Source organism: Hyperolius riggenbachi, chromosome 2 (genome assembly GCF_040937935.1).
Source record: "Hyperolius riggenbachi isolate aHypRig1 chromosome 2, aHypRig1.pri, whole genome shotgun sequence".
Taxonomy (NCBI): domain Eukaryota; kingdom Metazoa; phylum Chordata; class Amphibia; order Anura; family Hyperoliidae; genus Hyperolius; species Hyperolius riggenbachi.
In genome coordinates this window covers 467,800,054-467,824,257 of record NC_090647.1, presented here as the reverse complement: position 1 = coordinate 467,824,257, position 24,204 = coordinate 467,800,054, and the positions used below count along the sequence as shown (strand labels likewise).

Sequence of the window (24,204 nt, the reverse complement as noted above, 5' to 3'; positions counted from 1 at the left end):
GCCCATAAGCCATGTTTCATTATTAGTTTTTTACTACCTGTCTTTCTGGATTTACAATTCTGACTTCCTGTGTAAATGTTAAATGAAACTTGGCTGACTGACCAGTAGTCAACGACTGTCCAAACTCCTCCCACTAGCACATCGTCACCTACAGTTGGTAGTCAGGGATGAGCTTAAAGAGAAACTCCGACCAAGAATTGAACTTTATCCCAATCAGTAGCTGATCCCCCCTTTTACATGAGAAATCTATTCCTTTTCACAAACAGAACATCAGGGAGCGCTGTATGGCTGATATTGTGGTGAAACCCCTCCCACAAGAAACTCTGAGTACGTACTCCTGGCAGTTTCCGGTCTGTGAACCTTGTTGCATTGTGGGAAATAGCCGTTTACAGCCGTTTCCAATAGCCAAAAAAACATGCAGCAGCTACATCACCTGCCAACAGTAAAAATGTCAGCATGTAATAAATAAAACTAAAAAATGTAAACAGGTAGATTTGCGCCCACTCAATATAAAATGAATTCAATTGGCTGCAGTCAGTGATAAATGGGGTTACTCACACCCCCACCATTCAAGTATTCATAAAGTTTTAAAATCACTCATGCGCCTATATATACCATCACATATACAGTTTTATTCAATTCATAAATTCAAATTCATAAAAATATTACACTAATATGCAAGCAAACACTAGCCAACTTTCTCAGTCCCACCTCCCTATGGTAAACAGTCTGGCACACGCCACAACATATACCTATAGATTGATTCGCTGAGTAAACTTCGTTTTCTAGCATAAAATTGCACCAATCCCTATAGCACTTTTCCAATGTTAAAAAGTATTTTTGTACCTTTAAAATGGCAATAATAGCCTTTCTTGTTCAAAAATCAATAAAAATAACGTCCTGTGAGCTCACAAAGGTATAATTCATAGATCCAACAGGAAACAGTTCATGTTAAATAGCTTGGATTTCGTTTTGCAAAGCTTTAGACATACAATTTCATATACATCCACCAGGAGTAAAGTGGTTAATTCCGCATTACTTGGTATGCAAATTAGATCTTGCAGGATTTTGTATAGGCAGATTGCATTTGCACAAACCTCTATAAACAAATAGCGTCCTGCAGAACTTTACAAAAGCTTTTGTAAAGTTCTGCAGGACGCTATTTGTTTATAGAGGTTTGTGCAAATGCAATCTGCCTATACAAAATCCTGCAAGATCTAATTTGCATACCAAGTAATGCGGAATTAACCACTTTACTCCTGGTGGATGTATATGAAATTGTATGTCTAAAGCTTTGCAAAACGAAATCCAAGCTATTTAACATGAACTGTTTCCTGTTGGATTTATGAATTATACCTTTGTGAGCTCACAGGACGTTATTTTTATTGATTTTTGAACAAGAAAGGCTATTATTGCCATTTTAAAGGTACAAAAATACTTTTTAACATTGGAAAAGTGCTATAGGGATTGGTGCAATTTTATGCTAGAAAACGAAGTTTACTCAGCGAATCAATCTATAGGTATATGTTGTGGCGTGTGCCAGACTGTTTACCATAGGGAGGTGGGACTGAGAAAGTTGGCTAGTGTTTGCTTGCATATTAGTGTAATATTTTTATGAATTTGAATTTATGAATTGAATAAAACTGTATATGTGATGGTATATATAGGCGCATGAGTGATTTTAAAACTTTAAGCATGTAATAAATGTCAAAATGTAAATCAGGGATTTATAAGATTTTACAATGGGCAAACACTGACTAAATCATTTATACATAATTATTGTAAAAATGAAGCACTTTTTTTATTACATTATTTTCACTGGGGTTCCTCTTTAAAGGAGGCAACACTCGGTCTTTCTCTTTGAGCATAGAGCAGACTCCACTCACCACTTCCATGTGCTCCACAGAAGGAAGTAGAGGGAGGAGGTGGCTGAGGTCAGGTAAACTGCTCTGTAATGAAAAAGCAAATCCTATTCACCTGACACCACTATATTTTTTGCACGTATTCCTGGGTCATGTGACTTACCTTTCCCAACAGAATTTGGCGTGGAGCGGTCAGCAAGTAGTTAAAACAAACCTGAGCCGGCTGTATCAAATATGAAAAATCTGTGAGTAAAAGTGTTGTCCTCTATTCACCCTTTCTAACAATAAAAATTTGAGACAGTGAATTGGGCATTGATGCTGTTTATTACCCTTTTCACTGTTTTCTGTCTTATACAGCCATAGGAAAAAATCCTGAAGGTCACCCAAGTCTGCTTGCTCTCTCCGACACAACCACTCCTCACCCACTTTCGTCTATTCTCTCATGCTATTGTTAAAGGAGAACAGAGACGCCAACAGGATAAAATAGCTAAAAACTTTAAAATTCTCAAGGGAGGAAGTGGTGGACTTACCTCCCCGAAGCAGACATGAAACTGTCGATTTCCAAACAGATAAATGTATTTTAATACTCCAAAAATACAAAGCTTTTTGGAGTATTTTTGGAGTATTAAAATAAATGTATCTGTTTGAAAATCAACAGTTTTATGTCTACTTCTGGGTGGTATGTCCACCACTTCCTCCGTTGAGAATTTTAAAGTTTTTAGCTTACTTTATCCTGTTGGCGCCTCTGTTCTCCTTCTACAATACTTGTGTCCACCCCTGGTGGAGGGGTTTGTACCCTTTTTTCTTCTGATCTACAGAGAGCGACATCTTAATCCTGAGTGAGGACAGGTCTAATCTCTTCACCTGCATTTACAGTGGTTGCCTATACGGTGACCCTGGTTTGTGAGTATATTATTTACTTACTTTGAATATACCCAATCATTTTACATACTATACTATATTGGGCTCTCTGTGTCCCTTTTCTCTTAAATATTCTCTCATGCTGTCTGCTTTCCACCTTGACAGTATGAGTCATCTAAAGGGAGGGTGGAGTAGTGATCATGCAAGAGTCAGCAAGGTCACTTACAACTCCATTATTCAGTCAATATGAACTACTGGTTTTCATGAAGCTGAATAAAACAAAAAAAAGAAAAAAGATGTTTGAAGTAAAGAAAAACACCCATGCTTTATAAAAACAATTATCTTCCAATGTAATGGTGGATTCATATGGAAGCATTAACTACAACTACTGATTTTTTTTTCTGGGAAGGGATGATCAGAACAGCCAAATACAGATTTCGTCAAAATGCAATGCTTCCCAGGCAAATACCGAATTTTGCGTTCCAATTTTCGTGTTCCAAAGGCATTTTCTATTATAGTTAATGGCGCAGATTTCTGTGGTTAACAGCAAAACTCCCGCACATACTATTGTCACCAAATTGACACATATGTTAGGGAGAGCAGTAGAAACATGGTAAAAAAATTGGGGTTCAGAGGACCCCTACCCTGGCCCCCTAGACCCCCAATCCGCGTGAAAACCACTTGTTCTGCCACTTTAGCGTGGCCTCCGGGTGCCGGTGATTTCCCGGTGGCTATCTTGTTGACTGTTTGCCAAAAATTCTTGTTTCAGAGGCCATTTTTTATTTTCTCATCCTCTGTCTGCAATACAGATGCAGAGACTGTCTATGGCCATTCAGCACTGGGAGTCTGTCGGGATCTGCGGTTTTGCAGGACCTTCTCAGAGGATACTGGCATTGGATCACTTCTGAGAATAATTTTAGCATACATTTTGAAACTACTTTTTGGTATATTTTGAATTTCAAAATGACAACAAGTTATTTTATACGAAATATGAAAAATGATCTCCTAGGAAAAAACGTAGGTGAAAGAGTGAATTGAATAAAGGCCCTGGTATACTACATAATAGTCCAGTCCAGTCCATGGTCACATAACCACTTCATCTACAATCACTTAACCTGCCTGGCGTTCTATTAAGATCGCCAGGCAGGCTGCGGGAGGGTTTTTTTTTAATAAAAAAAAAACTATTTCATGCAGCCAACTGAAAGTTGGCTGCATGAAAGCCCACTAGAGGGCGCTCCGGAGGCGTTCTTCCGATCGCCTCCGGCGCCCAGAATAAACAAGGAAGGCCGCAATGAGCGGCCTTCCTTGTTTTGCTTACATCGTCGCCATAGCGACGAGCGGAGTGACGTCATCGACGTCAGCCGACGTCCTGACGTCAGCCGCCTCCGATCCAGCCCTTAGCGCTGGCCGGAACTTTTTGTTCCGGCTACGCTGGGCTCAGGCGGCTGGGGGGACCCTCTTTCGCCGCTGCTCGCGGCGGATCGCCGCAGAGCGGCGGCGATCAGGCAGCACACGCGGCTGGCAAAGTGCCGGCTGCGTGTGCTGCTTTTTATTTGAGCCAAATCGGCCCAGCAGGGCCTGAGCGGCAGGCTCCGGCGGTACTGGACGAGCTGAGCTCGTCCAGACCGCCCAGCAGGTTAAGCGAAAAAAAATAATCTATGGTATAATGAATTGTATGTCTAGCAGGGATAATAGAACATAAGGAGCAAAGAGTCTCATAGTTTTGTTTTCAGTATTTACACCCCATAGCTTTTTTTTTATAACATTGCATCATTCTGTTATATTTGCAGTTTAAAAACCACACTCTATTTTAACCTATAAAACAAAGCAGAGCTATTGAACCTTTGAACTTACCTGCAGTAAACCCTTATCTGAAGCTGTCTCTCACTGTTTCTTTGATGTGTAAGTTCTTCAAAAAACAGGACTGTCTTTCACTCAAGTTTGGTCAGAGAACTCAGAGAAGCTCTGTTCCATAGATAACAACTGAGGTTTCTTAACTCTTCCTGTACTGGAAAACAATATGAGACTATTCTCTTTTCTACTAACCTTTCTTTTATACTAATTTCTTAGCTGTACTACACATACAATTCATTATATCATACTTTGTTTTTGCTCCAGTTTCACTTTAAGCCTTGTATTTAATAAATCCTTTAGTTAGGTGTTGGAGGAAGCATAGCTTTGAAGAATTAATTTCATAAACATTACTTTAACTGACGTGTCGATTAAATCATATTGTAACAATGGCATTTTCAGTTTAAAAATCATGTAAACTGTAAACATACTTATATAGGGCATGATTCACTAAACCGTGATTACTCAGCACGGCCGCGCTAGCGTTTTTGCATGTGCATGCAATCCCGAATTTTCGCGCACAATCGCAAAATTTCACGGGAAAACGCTAGCTCGGCCGTGCTATGAGTTATCACAGTTCAGTGAATCAAGTCCATGATGTGAAATTGGAACCTGATAAAATAAATACAGTATATATTCGACTTACAGCAAAATAATGTCTAGGTAAGGTATTTACGATGCTGCGTTGAAACTTCACATGCCAAACATTCATGAGGAAACTTGTGTGATAAAAATGTAAGAAATTAATGTGAAGCGTACATTTATCATGCAAAGGTTTATACGCAAAGCAATCTGCTACGTTATAACCCGTTCGCTTAAAAAAAATGACAATGTTGCCCATTTATCAGAAAGTCTTCTAATGTTCATGAATTCAGGAAACTTGCAGCTTTCTTCACTTTGAAGCCCAGCATGTTATTAGGCAACAAAAATGAAAACCCACAAAGCTTTGTACTATTCAAAGGAAAGCTGGGAAGCTGTGCCTACTGGAAGTGCGCTGCCACGGCGTGTGATGTGCGGAACTGCGCTGCCACGCCGTGTGATGTGCAAAAGACTTCTGGGCACTAGATACACAATAGCATCATGACTAAATGCTGATTCAATGTCTTTCCATTCTTTAATAAGCCATTGATTGCAGACTGCATATTCTTTTCTTATACACATTTTATAGACACGGGTTTAAAAAAAGTGGGATGATAAGGCTTTTTCATGTACGCCCTTTCAGAGTAGGCGTATGGAAGCTTATAGTCATGTTCGCAGTACTCATGCTGGGATGAGACTGAAGCAGGACATGGCCATACAGGAGAAAGCTAGCCTTCAAACGCATGAGCGTCATCAGTACCAAAGCATAAGCGCACTTCCTCTGTGAGCATCCGTCAGTATTATTCCTATATAGGCTCACTACAAATTCCTTAACTTGGCTGAATAGTGTACTGGTTAAAGGGACACTTAGGGTCTGTTTCCACTTGTGCGAATGTGCATGCGTTTCCTGCATGCAGATTCGCATAGACAATACAAGTGGATGGGACTGTTTCATTTTTCAGTAATCCTGAGCGTTTTTCTGTGCGGGAGAAATCTGCACGGCAGAGCCGTCAGAATTCGCACACCGCTATGCAAATCGCTGCTATTGTATTTAATAGGGAAATCGTATGCGGCTTTAGTATGATAATTTGCATGCGAATTCACATGGAAATCAATGGAAAAGTACACCGGCACTGCCATGGTTAAATTCGCATGCATCGTCATCCACACGAAAATTTGCATACACCTGCATGCGAAATTCGCATCCCCATGCGAATTTTTACAGCGGCGATTCGCACCGCACAAGTGGAAACGGGCCCTTAAAGCGGTTTAAAACTCTGACAACATTTTCAATTTTCAAAAATGTGTTTTCCTACTTTTTATAACCCATACAATTATCATATTTGCTTTTGTGCACAAATATTATTATTCCTTTAGACATTATAACTTCCCAAAGTTCAGTTAATTTATTTCTAAAGCTGCTGGTGCATTTTATTCATAACCGTTGTAATTCTGTTGTGAATGCTGCCAGCAGTGATTTCTGACCTGTGTTTCACCCCAGGACTCATCAGCTGAAGTCCTGCACAGCCAGAGTAGACTCCCTAACACTGCTACTGTCTACTGAGGGCGCTTGTCACAAGCCTGAATGGAGGAACAGGGGTTGATCACAGTTTGCAGTATACAGACACTGGAACCAGGGAACAAGGTGCAAAAATAATGATTTATTGCAAATGCAATAATGCAAGCATACATACAAGCATAAATGCAAATATTATACAAATATATGCACAGCACACAATATAAACAAATAACCCGGGAGGCAGTGACAAATATATACAACACCTGACTATCTATCTAAGTGCACAATAATACAGTATATACAGAATCGCAGTACAAAAAGGATTAGGCAGAATATCAGAGTCAGCAGGAGAGCAAGGTCAGCAACAGGTTATCAGAAAAGCACGGTACCAGGGATTAGGCAAAAGGAAGGTCTCAGACAGAAGTAACATTGTTCGGCAACAGGAAGGCATACACAGAATACAGGGCAAGGAACAGGAACCAGGGTGTCCAGAAACTCAGACCTGGGAGCTCAAAGTTCTGGCCATTAGCAGGGGGAAGAGGTAGTCCTTAAATAGTCCATGTGATAGCAAACACAGGATGCAGCTGGTGTTGAGAGTTCCATTAGAGACCTCTACAGGTCAGACAAAGAACTTCAAGTTCTTACAATGCAATTAACAGGCCCCCTGCTGGTGGATGGTGGAGTTTCAGGACAATGCAAAGTCCTTAGAGCCATCTGCTGGTGGAATAATAGAAGTCCATGACAGTCCTGCTCCATGTCGCCACCAGCAGGCAGAAAGCGGTAACACAAGGTACCTGACAACAGTGCACTAGTGGCTGCCTCATAAGCACTTTGGGTTCCGACAGGAGAGAAGCGCTATACAAATACTGGAATTATTATTACTATCTTGTAACATATATATAGCAAAGTCCCCGACATCCAGAACAGAAGGCAACTGGAAGTCAACTAACCAGCATGCCTGTGGGGATAACGGGGACTTTTGTTTTGGGGGGTTTCGGGGGTGTTTGTAGGCATTAAAATACTCACCGCTCCTCCAGTAACTTGTAGCGTTTTATCCACTGTTTTTTCGCATGGGAAAAAATACGTCGCTAATAGGAATTTGACAGATTGTAATCACATAGGAAAAATACCCTCCGTCAGTTTGTTGCTAGCAGAAAAACTGCTGACATTCACTTGCTGTAAATGCTGTAATTGCTGTGTGCAGGTTGTCAGTTAACTCATCTATGTGTCATGGAGCTTGGCAACATCTCGTTACCAACTACAGTGGTGGCAAAACGCACTGAGACACTTCAGCAAATCACTGTTAGCAGCTTCATCAGCAGAAAGACTTCATTAAAATAAACTGAGAATTTTACAGCAAATAATTCAGTGCATCCTGGAAAGCGAAAAATCTCTGTAACGTTGTTGTCTTTTACATATTTCTTCTAGTTATTTAAAGCACAACTCATTCATTCATTCAAAATACATCTTGCAATGTCATGTTATCAGAATCTTCTTTGAAGAGGAACAGCTGATACCCCCTTCCTTATAAGAATTCTTAACCTTTTCAAGAATAAATCATCACGGGGCTCTGTATGGCTGATATAGCGGTGAAACCCCTCCCACAGTGTGATGTCAGGACCTAGATCCTGACATCACACTGTGGGAGCCTTGTTGCATTTTGGGAAATAATATCTGATTCCAACTGCCAAGCAACCAGTCCCTCTCTACATATGTAGATCTATAAAAAAAACAACCTTTTAGCCTATAGCATTGTTAGGGGGTGTGGTTATAGATAATGGCAGTTGGTGCCATCAGTTTTTTTTTCCATCTCTGCCAGTAATAAAGATAATTACTTCCTGCTGATTGTGGATTAAACAATATGAACAAATTACATGGCCAATATCAATCATTTCTTGATCGCTCTTCTCACTTTGCAATGTATTAATTAATTTTTTGCTAAAGTTCCTCTTTAACTTTCCAATGCTGGCATAAGATTCTGAATAAACTTACTGGAAACCATGGTAACAGGATAGTTTGGTATACAGGTTCTCCCAAAATTGTTATGCTTTCTGTTATAAATTCAAGCAGACACCAAACACTTTGGCCTTACATCTATTTACATGTTTGCGTTTCTTTTTGGTTGGATATTGTCTTTCAGTCTGTGTAAGCATAGATGAACTGTAAGCAACAGCACATAGTATTCAATGCATTATTAAGGGTGCTATGATTTCTCTGACCTTTATAAATACATTTGGCCTTTGGCTTAATGTATTTATATGGTCATTGAATTGATATGGTCACTGTATGCTTGACTAATCCTAATATCTGTATAATACACATTGGGGTGTATTCATTAACCTGCAGTAAAACTGCCATGCGCAGAGAGCACACAGCAATTTTACCAGTAATTCCGACAGTTAGGTAGCACACGTTGCGCAATTAGTGCAACCAGCTGCAGTTTTACAGTAGGTTAGTGAATACACCCCATTATGAGATATATTGTACAGTATATTTCCTTTGCAAAAGAACAGCATAATTTAGTGCATACACTGAATTACTGATTTTGCCACGTCTTTACCTACAGTACATGTGGAGCAGTAGTGAGATTACAATTAGGGATTATACATTTTTCCTAGTGATTCAAAATGAAACTCTTGGATAAGGAAGTGGATGCAAACTTTAACTCCTTTGTGATGGGACTGTAGTACTTAGGCCGGGACCAAATTAGCGTTTTTTTGCGGAACATAACTGAAAGGTATACTGTACAAACAGAACGGATGTGAAAGGATCCAATGTTTACCTATGGATCCATTCATATGCGTCCGTTGGTATGGATACGTTCCATATGTTCCGGTCCCCGGATCGAAAAATTGCTGCAGGCCCTAATTTTCCGGACCATTCTGCCCAGCGGAACGGATCCGGACAAAAAATGCTGCAGCATTGGGGCAATGGAAAACGGAAAGTTTCTTCACAGTGAAGAAACGGACCCTTCCACGGGGGATGGGGCATGAGCCGACACGAATCTTAGCGTCGGGAGGGTGCAGCAGCCGGGCGGGTGGCTGAGGGAGGGTAAAATACATACCTAATGTTCTGTAGCAGCCGGCGGTAGAGGCTTCCGTCTTCTTCCTGACTAGTCACATGATGCACTGTGTTGTCACAGCGGAAGAAGAGGAAGCCTCTACGGCTGGCTGCTACAGGACATTAGGTATGTATTTGCCGGCAAAACTGAGTGAAAACTGATCCGATCAATCATTGATCAGATCCGTTTTCAGTTTCCACTTTGCAGTGTGCACAGAGCCATCAGGATCCGGTGAAGCGGAGACCGGATTCGCTCACCGGATCCGTTTGGTTCAAAACGCTAATGTGAACCGAGACTAAAAGGTAAAAGAGTTTATCTTCTGTACTGAGATGTCTGATGCCTCGTCCAGAAGGGTATGATCTGCAATATCATGTTGTTACTATACAGTGAACCAATGAGATAATCTCAAGAGTTGCAATTTCACTTAGGAGCTTCCAGGCTTTGCAAGATATTCTTGATAAGGTGAATTAAAATAAAAGATTAAAATTAGGTAATTACATCAGAAGTGAGAATTGTCTGGCTAGTCTAGAGACTTCACAGGCCCCTAACTGTTCCAGTGCAGGGTCCCTCTAAACCTATTCTAAAAAAAAACTAGTAAACAATTTCTTGTGGGGAGCGCATGCAAACTGCATATGCATGAGTAAGGTCTGAGCATGCCCTGAAGAATAGTGGCAGGGGGTGTTAGCTCACCCTTGTTTAGAAGTACTTTTAAATTCTGTAATAAAGCTGTGCACAAGTAGCACATACTCAATGGCGGTCCCGACGCAGTGGCCGCCCTTCGCAGGCAGAGTAAACGAAACTATCTGCCTGCAGGGGACCGGAGGATCGGTTTGAGATGGCGCAGGCACTGGACATCTGCAGGGGGCTGGGGGAAGCCCCAGGAAAGTGAAACTTTTTTTTATTCCTCAGTTAAGGTTCACTTAAAAAGCCTCTGGACCATTCAGAGGCTTCTAACTGCTGAGCTAAGTATTTACATTTTGCTCCCCTTCTCCATCACAGCTTAAAGTTAAGGCGAATCTTCTACTAATTGACAGTCTAATGGCCATTTACATTTTTACTGAGGAACTCATATTTCACATCTTTACAAATTCTGATTTCCACTGAGTAGTGAATGAGAACTTGTAATAAACCTGACATTTCTTCACCTTTAACTACCTTAGAAGTCATATTTGTTTGTATTTGGAATGGACTAAATATGTCCAGCTATGGTGCTTTATAACTATGGTAAAATATATTCTTAATCCTGTTGGGTTACAAAATATTCTAAATACTTTGTAGAGAAAAGTCTCCATACCCGTCATGTTTTTTAGGCACACTACATTTCAAGCAAATACGTAGTAATGTCAGATATCGATATGTATTCACTTTTTCACTTAGTTCATGTTAGTATGTGATATCCCTCCTGTACGCTCCAACTAAATAAAAACAGAATCCCACAAATTCAGCTAGTAAAAGTCGAAAGCACTAATGGTCAGTTATACCCCTTTCAAAATATAAACCCTGCTAAATAAGTTTCATCATGGAAGAGTGCTCACCAAAGGGCTTGATTCACTAAACCGTGATAACTCAAATATCACACCTCATCAAAGATATCACACCTTATAAAAAGATATCACACCTTATGAAAAGATATCACACCTTATAAATAGATATCACACCTTATCAAAGTTAACAAGCCTTATCAGAGTAGCATAGCGAGCATTACGAACTCGCAGGGGCTCAGGGCAGGACGAGTGCCACTGCCAATTAGCAGGCATAACATAAGTTCCTAGCGCTCGCTATGCTACTCTGATAAAGGGTGTTAACTTTGATAAGGTGTGATTTTTGATAAGGTGTGATATTTGAGTTATCACGGTTTAGTGAATCAAGCTGTGTTCTCCTCTAGACTGTCTCCAGTGTCAGGTTGTAGGTACCACACTCAAGGCTTATGAACTAGTGCCTGCATATAGACATGTGGGAGGGGGCGTGTGCAGGACTAGCTTGTTGCTAGATATTACTTGGCAATCTGGGTCTAGCCTCTAGTAGAAAGGTTATGACAGGATTGCTCTTTCTTTATGTTTCTTTTTACAAAATTGAAACCAGATTTTCATAATGTTTTAAAAGAGATGCCCATATCCTCAACTCCCAGCAAATCATATATACCGTAGAATAAATATTTCAAGTGACACCACAAAAAAGAACAAACCATTAATAAGTGAATCCCTCTCCAGTAATAATATAATTTAATTTTAAGTGGATGTTAATATTGTTATCGTTGTCTGTTTTGTTTCACAAACCCGTATGCAGGTGCCAATATATTGTGTGAAGGGCTGTGGAATCTCCTGATGGGCCAATAAGCAGTAAGAGTCTTCTTAGCTTGGCCTGGGAACAGCCCTTGCTCGTCTCAACCCTCAGTGTTGAGCTCAAATGCCCTGCTATCCCATAACCAGCCCAGCTAGATGGGCTCGCAGTCCACACACAACTCTCATCTCCACTGTATGCTGCTTGCATGGCATTACTAGCCTGTAGTAATGTCACAGGCATTACAAGCACGAATAAGGACAGCAGAGACAGACATTATTTTTAGTTTTGACGCCTTCAGGTTCTTCAAATTGGGAACCTCGTTCAAAATTCTTCTGATCAGAACCTGCTCATGGACAGCGGCGCAGGGTATCAACTCACCCTTGTTGCCAACTCTGGCCACTGTGCTCCACATTGCATTCCAGCTCTCCAATATTTCCTCCTTCACAGCTGGATGAGGAAGTTCTGGAGTGATGTAAAATGCGACACCCAAGGAGGCGACAAGGGTGGGCTAACACCCCCTGCTGCTGTCCACAAGCAGGTTCTGAACAGAAGGATTTGGAATGAGGTTCCAAATTCGAAGAACCCGAACGCATTACTCCTTACTCCTTATGTAGAAACAGTATTATTAGCTTGCCTCTCACTTGTGACCTTGGAGTGGATTCACTAAAATTGCTGTGTACAAGCAGCGCACTGCAATTTTACAAATGCTTACGCCAGGTACATAACAAGGATTGCGTAAATAGTACAACTCATATTACCTAGGTAAGCAGCAGAGGTGGAACCATAGCCAGAAGACTTGTTCTGAGTGCAACTTACCAAGTAGCACAGGGAATGACCAGAATAGAAGACAGAATGGAAGAAATACAGGCTACAGCACCACAGTTTGAGAGAGAGAGGTACAAGAAAGTAGGGGGCAACAGCCGTTTCACATCAAAAGGGTGTGGCGCTGTTGACCTCCTACTTGCCTGTACCTCTCTCCCTCAAAGTGCGGTACTGTAGCATGTATTTTTTAACTGCATGGAATAAAGATTTTTTGGGGATGTGCACTTCCATTCTGTCTTCTATTCTGGTCATATTACCAGGTAACGTGTGTAATTCTAGTGTAACACATGTTGCTCTGCTTGAATTTTCTAGGTAACGCAAATTGCGCAATTTGTGCAATGCAAGTTACATACCGGATACCCAGCAATTTTAACAACCTGCACACAGCAATTTTAATGACTATAAATGAATCACCCCCCCCCCCCCCCCACACACACACACACCTTGTTTCATTGACAACTCTACCGTATATCAGGCACTGACTAGGATGGAACAATCAGTTGCACACAAGCTGAAGTCACAGCAGCGGAACAGAGAATATTTGGTACAGCTCTGCTTAGCCACCCATCACAGGCCAAGCCTACCGGAGGGAGAAAGTTATTCAAAATAAAAATAAATTGTAGGCTAGTTTGTGACCCCAGGACACATTGGAAAGGCAACTTTAAGGGTTGACTTATTCTGTTACTGAAAGCCTCATATGGTACGATATTTATTTAACAATGTAGCTCTTCATTTAGCAAGTAATTTCCTATAAATGCATAAGAAGAAATGTGTTCCTGTCTGTGAAAGCCATAACATACTAGTGATTTATTATTATAGCAACCAGAATAGCCTTAACAATAAATTATAAAAAGTCACTCATAAAATGTAATGAAAATCTTACTTGTAAACCAGGGAGAAGGCTTCAGAGCATATTGCAGGACAAGGGACCAGCTTAACCAAGATGTGTCCAAGGGCTGCTGGGAAATGGGCTTTGGTTACTTTCTCAAATACAGAACTGAAGGTGTTGACATCAGCTGTCTTGCTGTTGAGGTCTCCTCCTCCTGTATCCAGAATGCTGCCACCATGAAGGACCAGGACAAGAACTTGGGTCTTACAACAGGATTGAGATGCTGCATCCTTTGGGGAAAAAATACATCTTTAAGACATGATTCTGCTGTACTTCTTCAATTAGTAGATAGTGCTATACTACACCTGCTATTGCTGAAATTCTGTCTTGTCCCCATTTTTATTGCCTGATGAAGCGGGCTGGGCCTGCGAAATGCGTTGCACTGTTTTGGGGTACTAATTAATAAATGTGACTACTATTCAGACAGTCTTTCGTGTCTGCTTTATGGAGGTAAGTCCACCACTTCCTCCCAGCAAATTTTAAAGTTTTTATCCACTTTTATCCTGCTGGCGCCTCTGTTCTCCTACTGCAATACTGTGGTTGAGGGTGGGGCTCCTCTAGCCCAAGGGCCCCGATGCGCTCGCTGCCTCTGCACCCCCTATTGCTATGCCACTGCAGCTACAGTAGTATATGATTGGCTTATATATGCCATAGTTATGCTGGGTACACACGATGAGATGTCCCGTTAGATTTGCGGATCGATTCGATTAAATCAAACATGTTCGATTGGATTTCGATCGTTTTTCCCGTCGATTTTGCATACCTATCATGAAAAAACCGATCGAAATCCAATCGAACATGTTTGATTTAATCAAATCGATCCGCAAATCGAACGGGAAATCTCATCGTGTGTACCCAGCATGAGACTAGCTGATCGGCTGCTAAATACCTCAATAAATGTTAATTCACAAAGTTTTAAACATTCAGTGAAATAAGTATAATTGTTTGGTGTTTTACCTCCTGCCAGGAGCTGTTGGTAGCTAACAATCAGCATGCGGCAAAATTGACAGACTTAGGGCCTATTTCCACTACACACAGATTGGATGCAGATTGGATGCAGATTGGATGCAGAAAAACTGACTCCAATGAAAGCCTATGGAAATGTTTCCACTAAACGCGATTTTTCTGATACAGATTTTCCCATAGGCATTCATTGGAGTTAGTTTTTCTGCATCCATTCTGCATCAATTCTGCATCCAATCTGCGTATAGTGGAAATAGGCCCTAAAGGAAATAGCCAAATGGACGGGCCACTTGATCCTGCTACTCACCCCATTTAGTCAATGCACATTTGACACTGATACACAGAAAATATACAGCCCTGTAGTGTGTATGCATGCAATATTAATCTTAACCGCGCTCACAGTCTGGTGAGAAAAGAGGGGTATGAATGTTAATGTCACCATCCAATGCAAAAAGTTCCAGATACCAGGCAAACACCAGGTTGATACTGTCCAGATCAGAGCATAACCACCATCTTCATCTCAGACCATCACGATTTTGCACATAGGAGATAAAGAGAAGAAATTCATAGCGTAACCAATTGCATAAAGGTATCACCACCACCAACCAGTGTATGCACGGGAACGCTTCCACCTTACTCCACTGTGCAGGGTCACACCCCCCCTTGTGCGCCCGCACTCACCCAGCAATCCTCCTATATATCCGGAGGTAAGATGTTACGGCTTTTTGGAGGGTAAGTAGGCGTCACAAAAACTTGCAGGTCTGTAAACTTAAGACGACTTAAAATAGTGTAAAACCATTTAATATAGAATAAAAATAGAAATATTGCACTCACAAAGATTGCTGACAAAAGCGCATTGTATTAGTGAAGATTGGTCCCGGGTAGCCGCCTCCACAAATGCCGCCTTGAAAGCGCGTCCTTGCTGCAATGCTCACTCCAACAACATCCGGTCTCGTGGAACGTAGCTCCGCCCGACGCGTTTCGTCACAGCGTGACTCATCAGGGGCTGACGTAACCACGTAGACCGGCATCTTTTATTTCCCCAAGGACCTCCCATCCCCTCCTAACACCCATAACCTCACTCCGGAGGCTGCATTCTATGTCAAGGCTGCATTATGTGTCAGCTTCACCAGGGGGACACAGCAGAGCGATTCGTACAAAATATTCACGTACCCACTGCGCAAAAGCACACATATATAGTATAGCATAGATCGTAGTATGAGATTAAACTAATATGATGTCACAAATACTCCATTGTCATAAAAACATCAAATTAAATAAAATAAAATAAATAAAACAACACACACTATGGATCAGGGTCCTTCTGCAACCACAACATCCAAGAATTGTATAAATTTCTAAGCCCACCCACTGATCAATCTACTACTCACCAATTAAAGGGGACCATATCACTATCCCAGGACAATGCACGCTATCTCATTAAGTGCCAAAAAAATTTGGCCAATAAACCAATCCAAATTTTCCCAGATATCTCATTAATATTATGTTACAGAAAAACAAACCCTTTCCATGTATAAACACATTTTCTACAAACCTATATTCAGTACAATATTATCTATCAGAAATAAAACAGTTAAGATCTAATTCCACATTAATTCCACTAGGGGTGGACGTCTCCAACTCAAAGATCCATTTTGTCTCCTTTTTAGAAATCTCTCTTACCCTATTGCACCCTCTCCAGTTAGGCATTAACTTCTTCACTGCACAAAAATGCATGCAGGCAGGGTTACTCTGATGTTTTAACTTAAAATGGGATGATACACTATGCGCCTCAAACCCATTTTTTATGTTATTTATATGTTCTCCTAACCGTTCCTTCAGTGGTCTGGTGGTGCGGCCCACATATTGTAGGCCGCAATCACACCAGATCACATAAACCACATAGGCCATTGCACATGTTATAAATTCCTTTATCTTAAAAGTTCTCCCATTAGCATTGGAAACAATTGTATTTACTTTATGGCCCTTTGCTTAATGAGATATCTGGGAAAATTTGGATTGGTTTATTGGCCAAATTTTTTTGGCACTTAATGAGATAGCGTGCATTGTCCTGGGATAGTGATATGGTCCCCTTTAATTGGTGAGTAGTAGATTGATCAGTGGGTGGGCTTAGAAATTTATACAATTCTTGGATGTTGTGGTTGCAGAAGGACCCTGATCCATAGTGTGTGTTGTTTTATTTATTTTATTTTATTTAATTTGATGTTTTTATGACAATGGAGTATTTGTGACATCATATTAGTTTAATCTCATACTACGATCTATGCTATACTATATATGTGTGCTTTTGCGCAGTGGGTACGTGAATATTTTGTACGAATCGCTCTGCTGTGTCCCCCTGGTGAAGCTGACACATAATGCAGCCTTGACATAGAATGCAGCCTCCGGAGTGAGGTTATGGGTGTTAGGAGGGGATGGGAGGTCCTTGGGGAAATAAAAGATGCCGGTCTACGTGGTTACGTCAGCCCCTGATGAGTCACGCTGTGACGAAACGCGTCGGGCGGAGCTACGTTCCACGAGACCGGATGTTGTTGGAGTGAGCATTGCAGCAAGGACGCGCTTTCAAGGCGGCATTTGTGGAGGCGGCTACCCGGGACCAATCTTCACTAATACAATGCGCTTTTGTCAGCAATCTTTGTGAGTGCAATATTTCTATTTTTATTCTATATTAAATGGTTTTACACTATTTTAAGTCGTCTTAAGTTTACAGACCTGCAAGTTTTTGTGACGCCTACTTACCCTCCAAAAAGCCGTAACATCTTACCTCCGGATATATAGGAGGATTGCTGGGTGAGTGCGGGCGCACAAGGGGGGGTGTGACCCTGCACAGTGGAGTAAGGTGGAAGCGTTCCCGTGCATACACTGGTTGGTGGTGGTGATACCTTTATGCAATTGGTTACGCTATGAATTTCTTCTCTTTATCTCCTATGTGCAAAATCGTGATGGTCTGAGATGAAGATGGTGGTTATGCTCTGATCTGGACAGTATCAACCTGGTGTTTGCCTGGTATCTGGAACTTTTTGCATTGGATGGTGACATTAACATTCATACCCCTCTTTTCTCACCAGACTGTGAGCGCGGTTAAGATTAATATTGGATTTTTGATTGCATTAATACAGGTGCTATTAACCAGCGCACCACGATTCAATTTGTTTAGAGTCAGTCTCCATTAGCGCACTGTTTTGCCTTTATAGTGTGTATGCATGCACATCTAAAGGGATGTAGAAAGACTTTCATTCACAAGTTTGAAAGGATACCTTATTTATAATTGTGCTTATTTATACTGGCTTCCTCTGGCTTCCTCTGGCCCCATAAAGTGCAGGGCTCACTCGTCGTCCTGATTATTTTGCCGTTATCCCCCCCCCCCAGTAATCTGGCTGACTACGTTCTTCTGCGCATGCACGGCTCGGCCCCTTGCACACCATCAGTTGTGCTCCCGCAGTCAGGTGCATTCGGTGCCTGCGCAGTAGTACTGCATAGGCACAGAAGTGCAGAGGGGGTGAGCACGCAGCTGAGCCATGCATGCACAGAAGTGCATAACTGGCCAGATTACTGAGAGCCATAGCTCAAGAACGGAGGGGCCGAAGAAAACAGGGAGCCTACGGTTCTCATGGGGCTGGAGGAAGCCCCAGGTAAGTATAAATAAGGCACAGTGTTCCATCAGGTACACTTGCAGCTGGAACTGCTTTTATAGACCACTTGCCACATAAAAATTGCAGCTTGCTGCAGAGACCTACTCCACAGCTGGTGAGACTTTTTCATTACCAAGCATTTTTCTGTGTGCATGAAAAAAGGGCGGCATGAAAAAAATAGCCCGGCTGGGTGACGAAATGTTGCCAGTGGATAATGAAATCTGTCAAACTTGGTTAACGATAAATACAGTTGTAAAAACAGACGGGAAAGAACAGGGCCGGCCCGCCCATGAGGCGGGGTGAAACTTTTGCCTCAGGCGGCACTTCTGGAGGGGCGGCAGCCGCCCGTCTGTGTGTGTGGGGGGCCGCCCGAGCTGGAGGGGATAGCGGGCAGGAAGGGGGTATTGGGCCTAGCGGCGGGGAGGGGGGTCGGACCCCCCCCTCCCTCGCCTGGGTCCCCCGTCCTCCGCTCCCCTCCAGCTTTAGAAGTGAGGTCGCTGGCTGCAGCTATATTGTAAGAGGCAACGGGCGGGGAGGACTCACCTCTTCCTCGTTCCAGCCCGAGCCTGCGCTCCACTGACGTCACTTCCTGCTACGCCGCAGGAAGTGATGTCAGTGGAGCGCAGGCTCGGGCTGGAACGAGGAAGAGGTGAGTGATCCCCGCCCGTTGCCTCTTACAATATAGCTGCAGCCAGCGACCTCACTTCTAAAGCTGGAGGGGAGCGGAGGACGGGGGACCCAGGCGAGGGAGGGGGGGGTCCGACCCCCCTCCCCGCCGCTAGGCCCAATACCCCCTTCCTGCCCGCTATCCCCTCCAGCTCGGGCGGCCCCCCACACACACACGGCTTGGGGGGAGGGGCGGAGATTTTTTTGAATTTTGCCTCAGGCGGCAAAAAGTCTAGGGCCGGGCCTGGGAAAGAATAACGAAAAGATATGAATGTTAAAAATTGTTAAAGAGTCTCTGAAGTTTGGGGTGATTGAGGGTGTTTTCAGCCGCGGTTCTGCGGCATTTTAAGAGGGGCATTAATGTTAATGAGGTTTTTAAAGTAAAAAACTCATTTTCTGGAGACTTCAGAGTCTTTTTAAGTAATTCAAAAATACAGCTTAACCCAACCCTACTCTCACACAGAACCCTCCGCTGGTGGTGCCTAAAACTAACCACTCCCCTGGTGGCGCCTAGCCCCAACCACCCCCCTGGTGGTGCCTAACCCTAACCACTCCTCGGTTTTGTCTAAAACCAACCACCCCCTGGCAGTGCCTAACCCTAACCACCCCCTGGTGTTGTCTAAAACTTACCCCTGCCCGGGCGGTACCTAACCCTAACCACTCGCCCTGGTGGTGCCTAACCCTAACCACACCCTCTGCAGAATCCCCCTTTTACACATAGAAACAATAATATCTTTGATAAGGTAAAATCTGTACATACAAACAAAATAATATGACAAAAACCACAGGGAGTGCAGAATTGATAGGCAAATTAGTATTTTGACCACATCATCCTCTTTATGCATGTTGTCTTACTCCAAGCTGTATAGGCTCAAAAGCCTACTACCAATTAAGCATATTAGGTGATGTGCATCTCTGTAATGAGAAGGGGTGTGGTCTAATGACAACACTCTATATCAGGTGTGCATAATTATTAGGCAACTTCCTTTCCTTTGGCAAAATGGGTCAAAATAAGGACTTGACAGGCTCAGAAAAGTCAAAAATAGTGAGATATCTTGCAGAGGGATGCAGCACTCTTAAAATTGCAAAGCTTCTGAAGTGTGATCATCGAACAATCAAGCGTTTCATTCAAAATAGTCAACAGGGTTGCAAGAAGCGTGTGGAAAAACCAAGGCGCAAAATAACTGCCCATGAACTGAAAAAGTCAAGCGTGCAGCTGCCAAGATGCCACTTGCCACCAGTTTGGCCATATTTCAGAGCTGCAACATCACTGGAGTGCCCAAAAGCACAATGTGTGCAATACTCAGAGACATGGCCAAGGTAAGAAAGGCTGAAAGACGACCACCACTGAACAAGACACACAAGCTGAAACGTCAAGACTTGGCCAAGTAATATCTCAAGACTGATTTTTCTAAGGTTTAATGGACTGATGAAATGAGAGTGAGTCTTGATAGGCCAGATGGATGGGCCCGTGGCTGGATTGTTAAAGGGCAGAGAGCTCCAGTCCGACTCAGACGCCAGCAAGGTGGAGGTGGAGTATTGGTTTGGGCTGGTATCATCAAAGATGAGCTTGTGGGGCCTTTTCGGGTTGAGGATGGAGTCAAGCTCAACTCCCAGTCCTACTGCCAGTTTCTGGAAGACACCTTCTTCAAGCAGTGGTACAGGAAGGAGTCTGCATCCTTCAAGAAAAACATGATTTTCATGCAGGACAATGCTCCATCACACGTGTCCAAGTACTCCACAGCATGGCTGGCAAGAAAGGGTATAAAAGAAGAAAAACTAATGACATGGCCTCCTTGTTCACCTGATCTGATCTGTGGTCCATCATAAAATGTGAGATTTACAAGAAGGGAAAACAGTACACCTCTCTGAACAGTGTCTGGGAGGCTGTGGTTGCTGCTGCACGCAATGTTGATGGTGAACAGATCAAAACACTGACAGAATCCATGGATGGCAGGCTTCTGAGTGTCCTTGCAAAGAAAGGTGGCTATATTGGTCACTGATCTGTTTTTGAATGTCAGAAATGTATATTTGTGAATGTTATGATGTTATATTGGTTTCACTGGTAAAAATAAAGAATTGAAATGGTTATATATTTGTTTTTTGTTAAGCTGCCTAATAATTATGCACAGTACTAGTCACCTGCACACACAGATATCCCCCTAAAATAGCTAAAACTAAAAACAAACTAAAAACTACTTTCAAAAATATTCAGCTTTGATATTAATGAGTTTTTTGGGTTAATTGAGAACATGGTTGTTGTTCAATAATAAAATTATTCCTCAAAAATACAACTTGCCTAATAATTCTGCACTCCCTGTATAACGCTGCAAGCTTCTAAAACAATAACATACTTCAAAAACGGTAATGTTGTTAAGGATATTTATTGTGGCGCCCTTTTTTCGCAGTATTAACGATAACTGCATTAGAGTCTATGGAGGTGCCCTTTTCGTTCACCCTTAGCCGGCACCAGGGCCGGTTCTAGACTTTTTGCCTCCTGAGGCAAACTTATGGGACGTCTTGCTTGCTGCACTCCAATGCCTAGAACACACGGAAGAGGTGAGTTAATCATTCCACACTCGCTGCCGCCGCATCAACACGCTCCTTGGCCTACTATCTGGAGGGGGAGCACAGACGGGGGGCGCCAGGTGAGGGGGGGGAATCCGACCCTCCTCCCCACTGCTGTGCCCACTGCCCCCCCCCTTCCTGGCAGCTACCCCTTCCAGCTCACCTGGATGGTGCCCCCCTCCTATGGACAGACGGATGGCAGTAAGCTGGGTGGCGGCAAACCAGGCACAATTCCTGGTCCTGTCTGGTGCTGCCCCCAGACTTCCGCCGCCTGAGGAAGTCGGCTCACTTGGCGTCATGGGTGGGCCGGGCCTGGCCGGCACCCTTTTTTCCTGCTACCATTTTTCTGTATATTACTGAACTATTACTGTATGTGTGTAAATCTTGGTGAATTGGGGAAAAGGTCTAAAATACTGAATGCAGTATTTTACTAACCTAATTTTTTTTTACCAAGCAGCCCTTAGTGAATTGAAGCCTACTTATAGAAGAAGTACATGCTGCAAGTAAGTGTACAACTAATAGTTATGCAAAGTAGACAAAGCACATTGTAAAAGTAAATACTGTACATTGCCAGGAGGAGTCACTTTAGCACTGTTGATCAGTGTAACCCTTTCCTGTGGAGGGGTACTTAAAATCCATATAAACAGGCAATGTTTGTCCCTAACGACTAACTTTTTGCCTGATCATTGTGCCTGGGTAATTGAGGTGGTCATCGGATGAAAGGCCAGACTGATTTGGCTGATGAGTCCCGGGGCACCCAGGCTGAAAGCTGCAATGCGTTCCTGGGATAGGTGTACAGGGTAAAGCAAAGTGTTGTCAGTAAATCAGAACATTAACTTACTGCACAGTGGTGTCAATATTAAACACTTTCATTGCAATACATTTTGGGGAACACAATTGCTGGAAAATCTACACAAAAGCAACTGAAAATATTTTCTTTCTAAATAGAACCCAAAATTATGTCACATTTATAAAGCAACAGATTTTTTTCTGCATAAGAAATGGATGCTTTTTTTCAGCAAGGTCGAAAGTGCTAAAATCAGTTTTCAGCACTGGAGGAAGGGTAGTTTGGTCTATGTTATTCTCTCCATATCTTCAATTCACTCTGTGGCTATTTTATATGCTCAAAATAATTGCATTTTGCAATGCAGAAATATGTTTGCTTGTTGTGTGTGTGTGTTTGTTTTGTTGTCTCTTTTCTCTTCGGTCTTCATCTCACCATATTACTGAGATCTTCTGTTTTTTTCCTAATCCTCCTCAGACACCTCTTTCTCCTAAATCCTCTTAACCTCTTGAGGACCGCAGTGTTAAACCCCCCTAATGACTAGGCCATTTTTTTTAAAATAGGCCACTGCAGCTTTAAGGCCAAGCTGCAGGGCCGCACAAGACAGCACACAAGTGATTCCCCCCCTTTTCTCCCCACCAACAGAGCTCTCTGTTGGTGGGGTCTGTGTTTATTTTTATTTTTTGTCAATATTTTTCTTTTTTTTATATAATAAATGTTACTTTTTTTTTATTTTCCCTGACCGCAGCTGGCCAATCATGGGGATCGTCTGTCATAGGCTTCTGCCTACGAGAGCCGACCACTCTCTAGTGTCACACGGCTGTCCCCAGTACAGCACTGCTACAGATCGCAGCATTGTACAATTTAACCACTTGCCGACCGCGCACTCATACCGCGCGTTGGCAAAGTGGCAGCTGCAGGACCAGCGACGCAGTTCTGCGTCGCCGGCTGCAAGCTAATTAATCAGGAAGCAGCCGATCGCGGCTCGCAGGCTAAATGTAAACACAAGCGGAAATAATCCGCTTTGTTTACATCCGTACAACGCTGCTAACAGTAGCAGCGTTGTACCAGATCAGCGATCCCCGGCCAATCAGCGGCCGGGGATCGCTGTCACATGACAGGCAGGAGCCTGTTAAAGGCTGCACAGGACAGATCCGTTCCTGTGCAGCCTCGGATCTCCGGGGAAGGGAGGGAGGAGAGGGAGGGGGGAATTTTGCCGCGGAGGGGGGCTTTGAGGTGCCCCCCCCGCAACACCCAGGCAGGCAGGAGCGATCAGACCCCCCCAGCACATCATCCCCCTAGTGGGGAAAAAAGGGGGGCGATCTGGTCGCTCTGCCTGCACCCTGATCTGTGCTGGGGGCTGCACAGCCCACCCAGCACAGATCAGCTAAAACAGCGCTGGTCCTTAAGGGGGGGTAAAGGGTGGGTCCTCAAGTGGTTAATTAGATGGCGGTTTCGACCGTCTAACAGACTCCTGAGCAGCGATCGCTGATCGGAGACTAAAAGCTGCATGCGATCTCCTGCACTGCAAGCCCCAAGGACCTTACGCCAATCGGCGTTAGGCGGTCCTGGGGCTGTCGCCACGGCCACGCCCATCGGCATGACGCAGTCGGTAAGCAGTTAAATCAATACTATTGTATAGGGCTGTCTCCTAATTGTCTCTATTAAGAAATTATCAGGTATATGTAGGAATCATACATGTATTTGGTAGAATGTAATAATGCCACCCATTAAAAAGGGTGCCCAATTCACATCAATGTATTTCTTTTCTCTAAGGGCGCTGCATAAATAAAAAAACAATTATATCTTGTGTAAAAGGGTGCCACCATGTAGATATAAAACA

The 24,204-nt window shown here is 42.9% G+C and overlaps 1 protein-coding gene across 12 annotated transcripts in view; it reads right to left on the bottom strand.

Annotated features, from left to right (window-relative positions):
• The window catches only part of PITPNM3 (PITPNM family member 3), a 913,937-nt gene that overhangs the window by 338,650 nt on the left and 551,083 nt on the right, over positions 1–24,204 (bottom strand). For all 12 annotated transcript variants that reach the window (XM_068270198.1, XM_068270206.1, XM_068270199.1 and 9 more), the window contains one exon: positions 13,722–13,957. In XM_068270198.1, the coding sequence (XP_068126299.1) occupies positions 13,722–13,957 (236 nt within the window). The remainder of the gene's footprint in view (positions 1–13,721; positions 13,958–24,204) is intronic.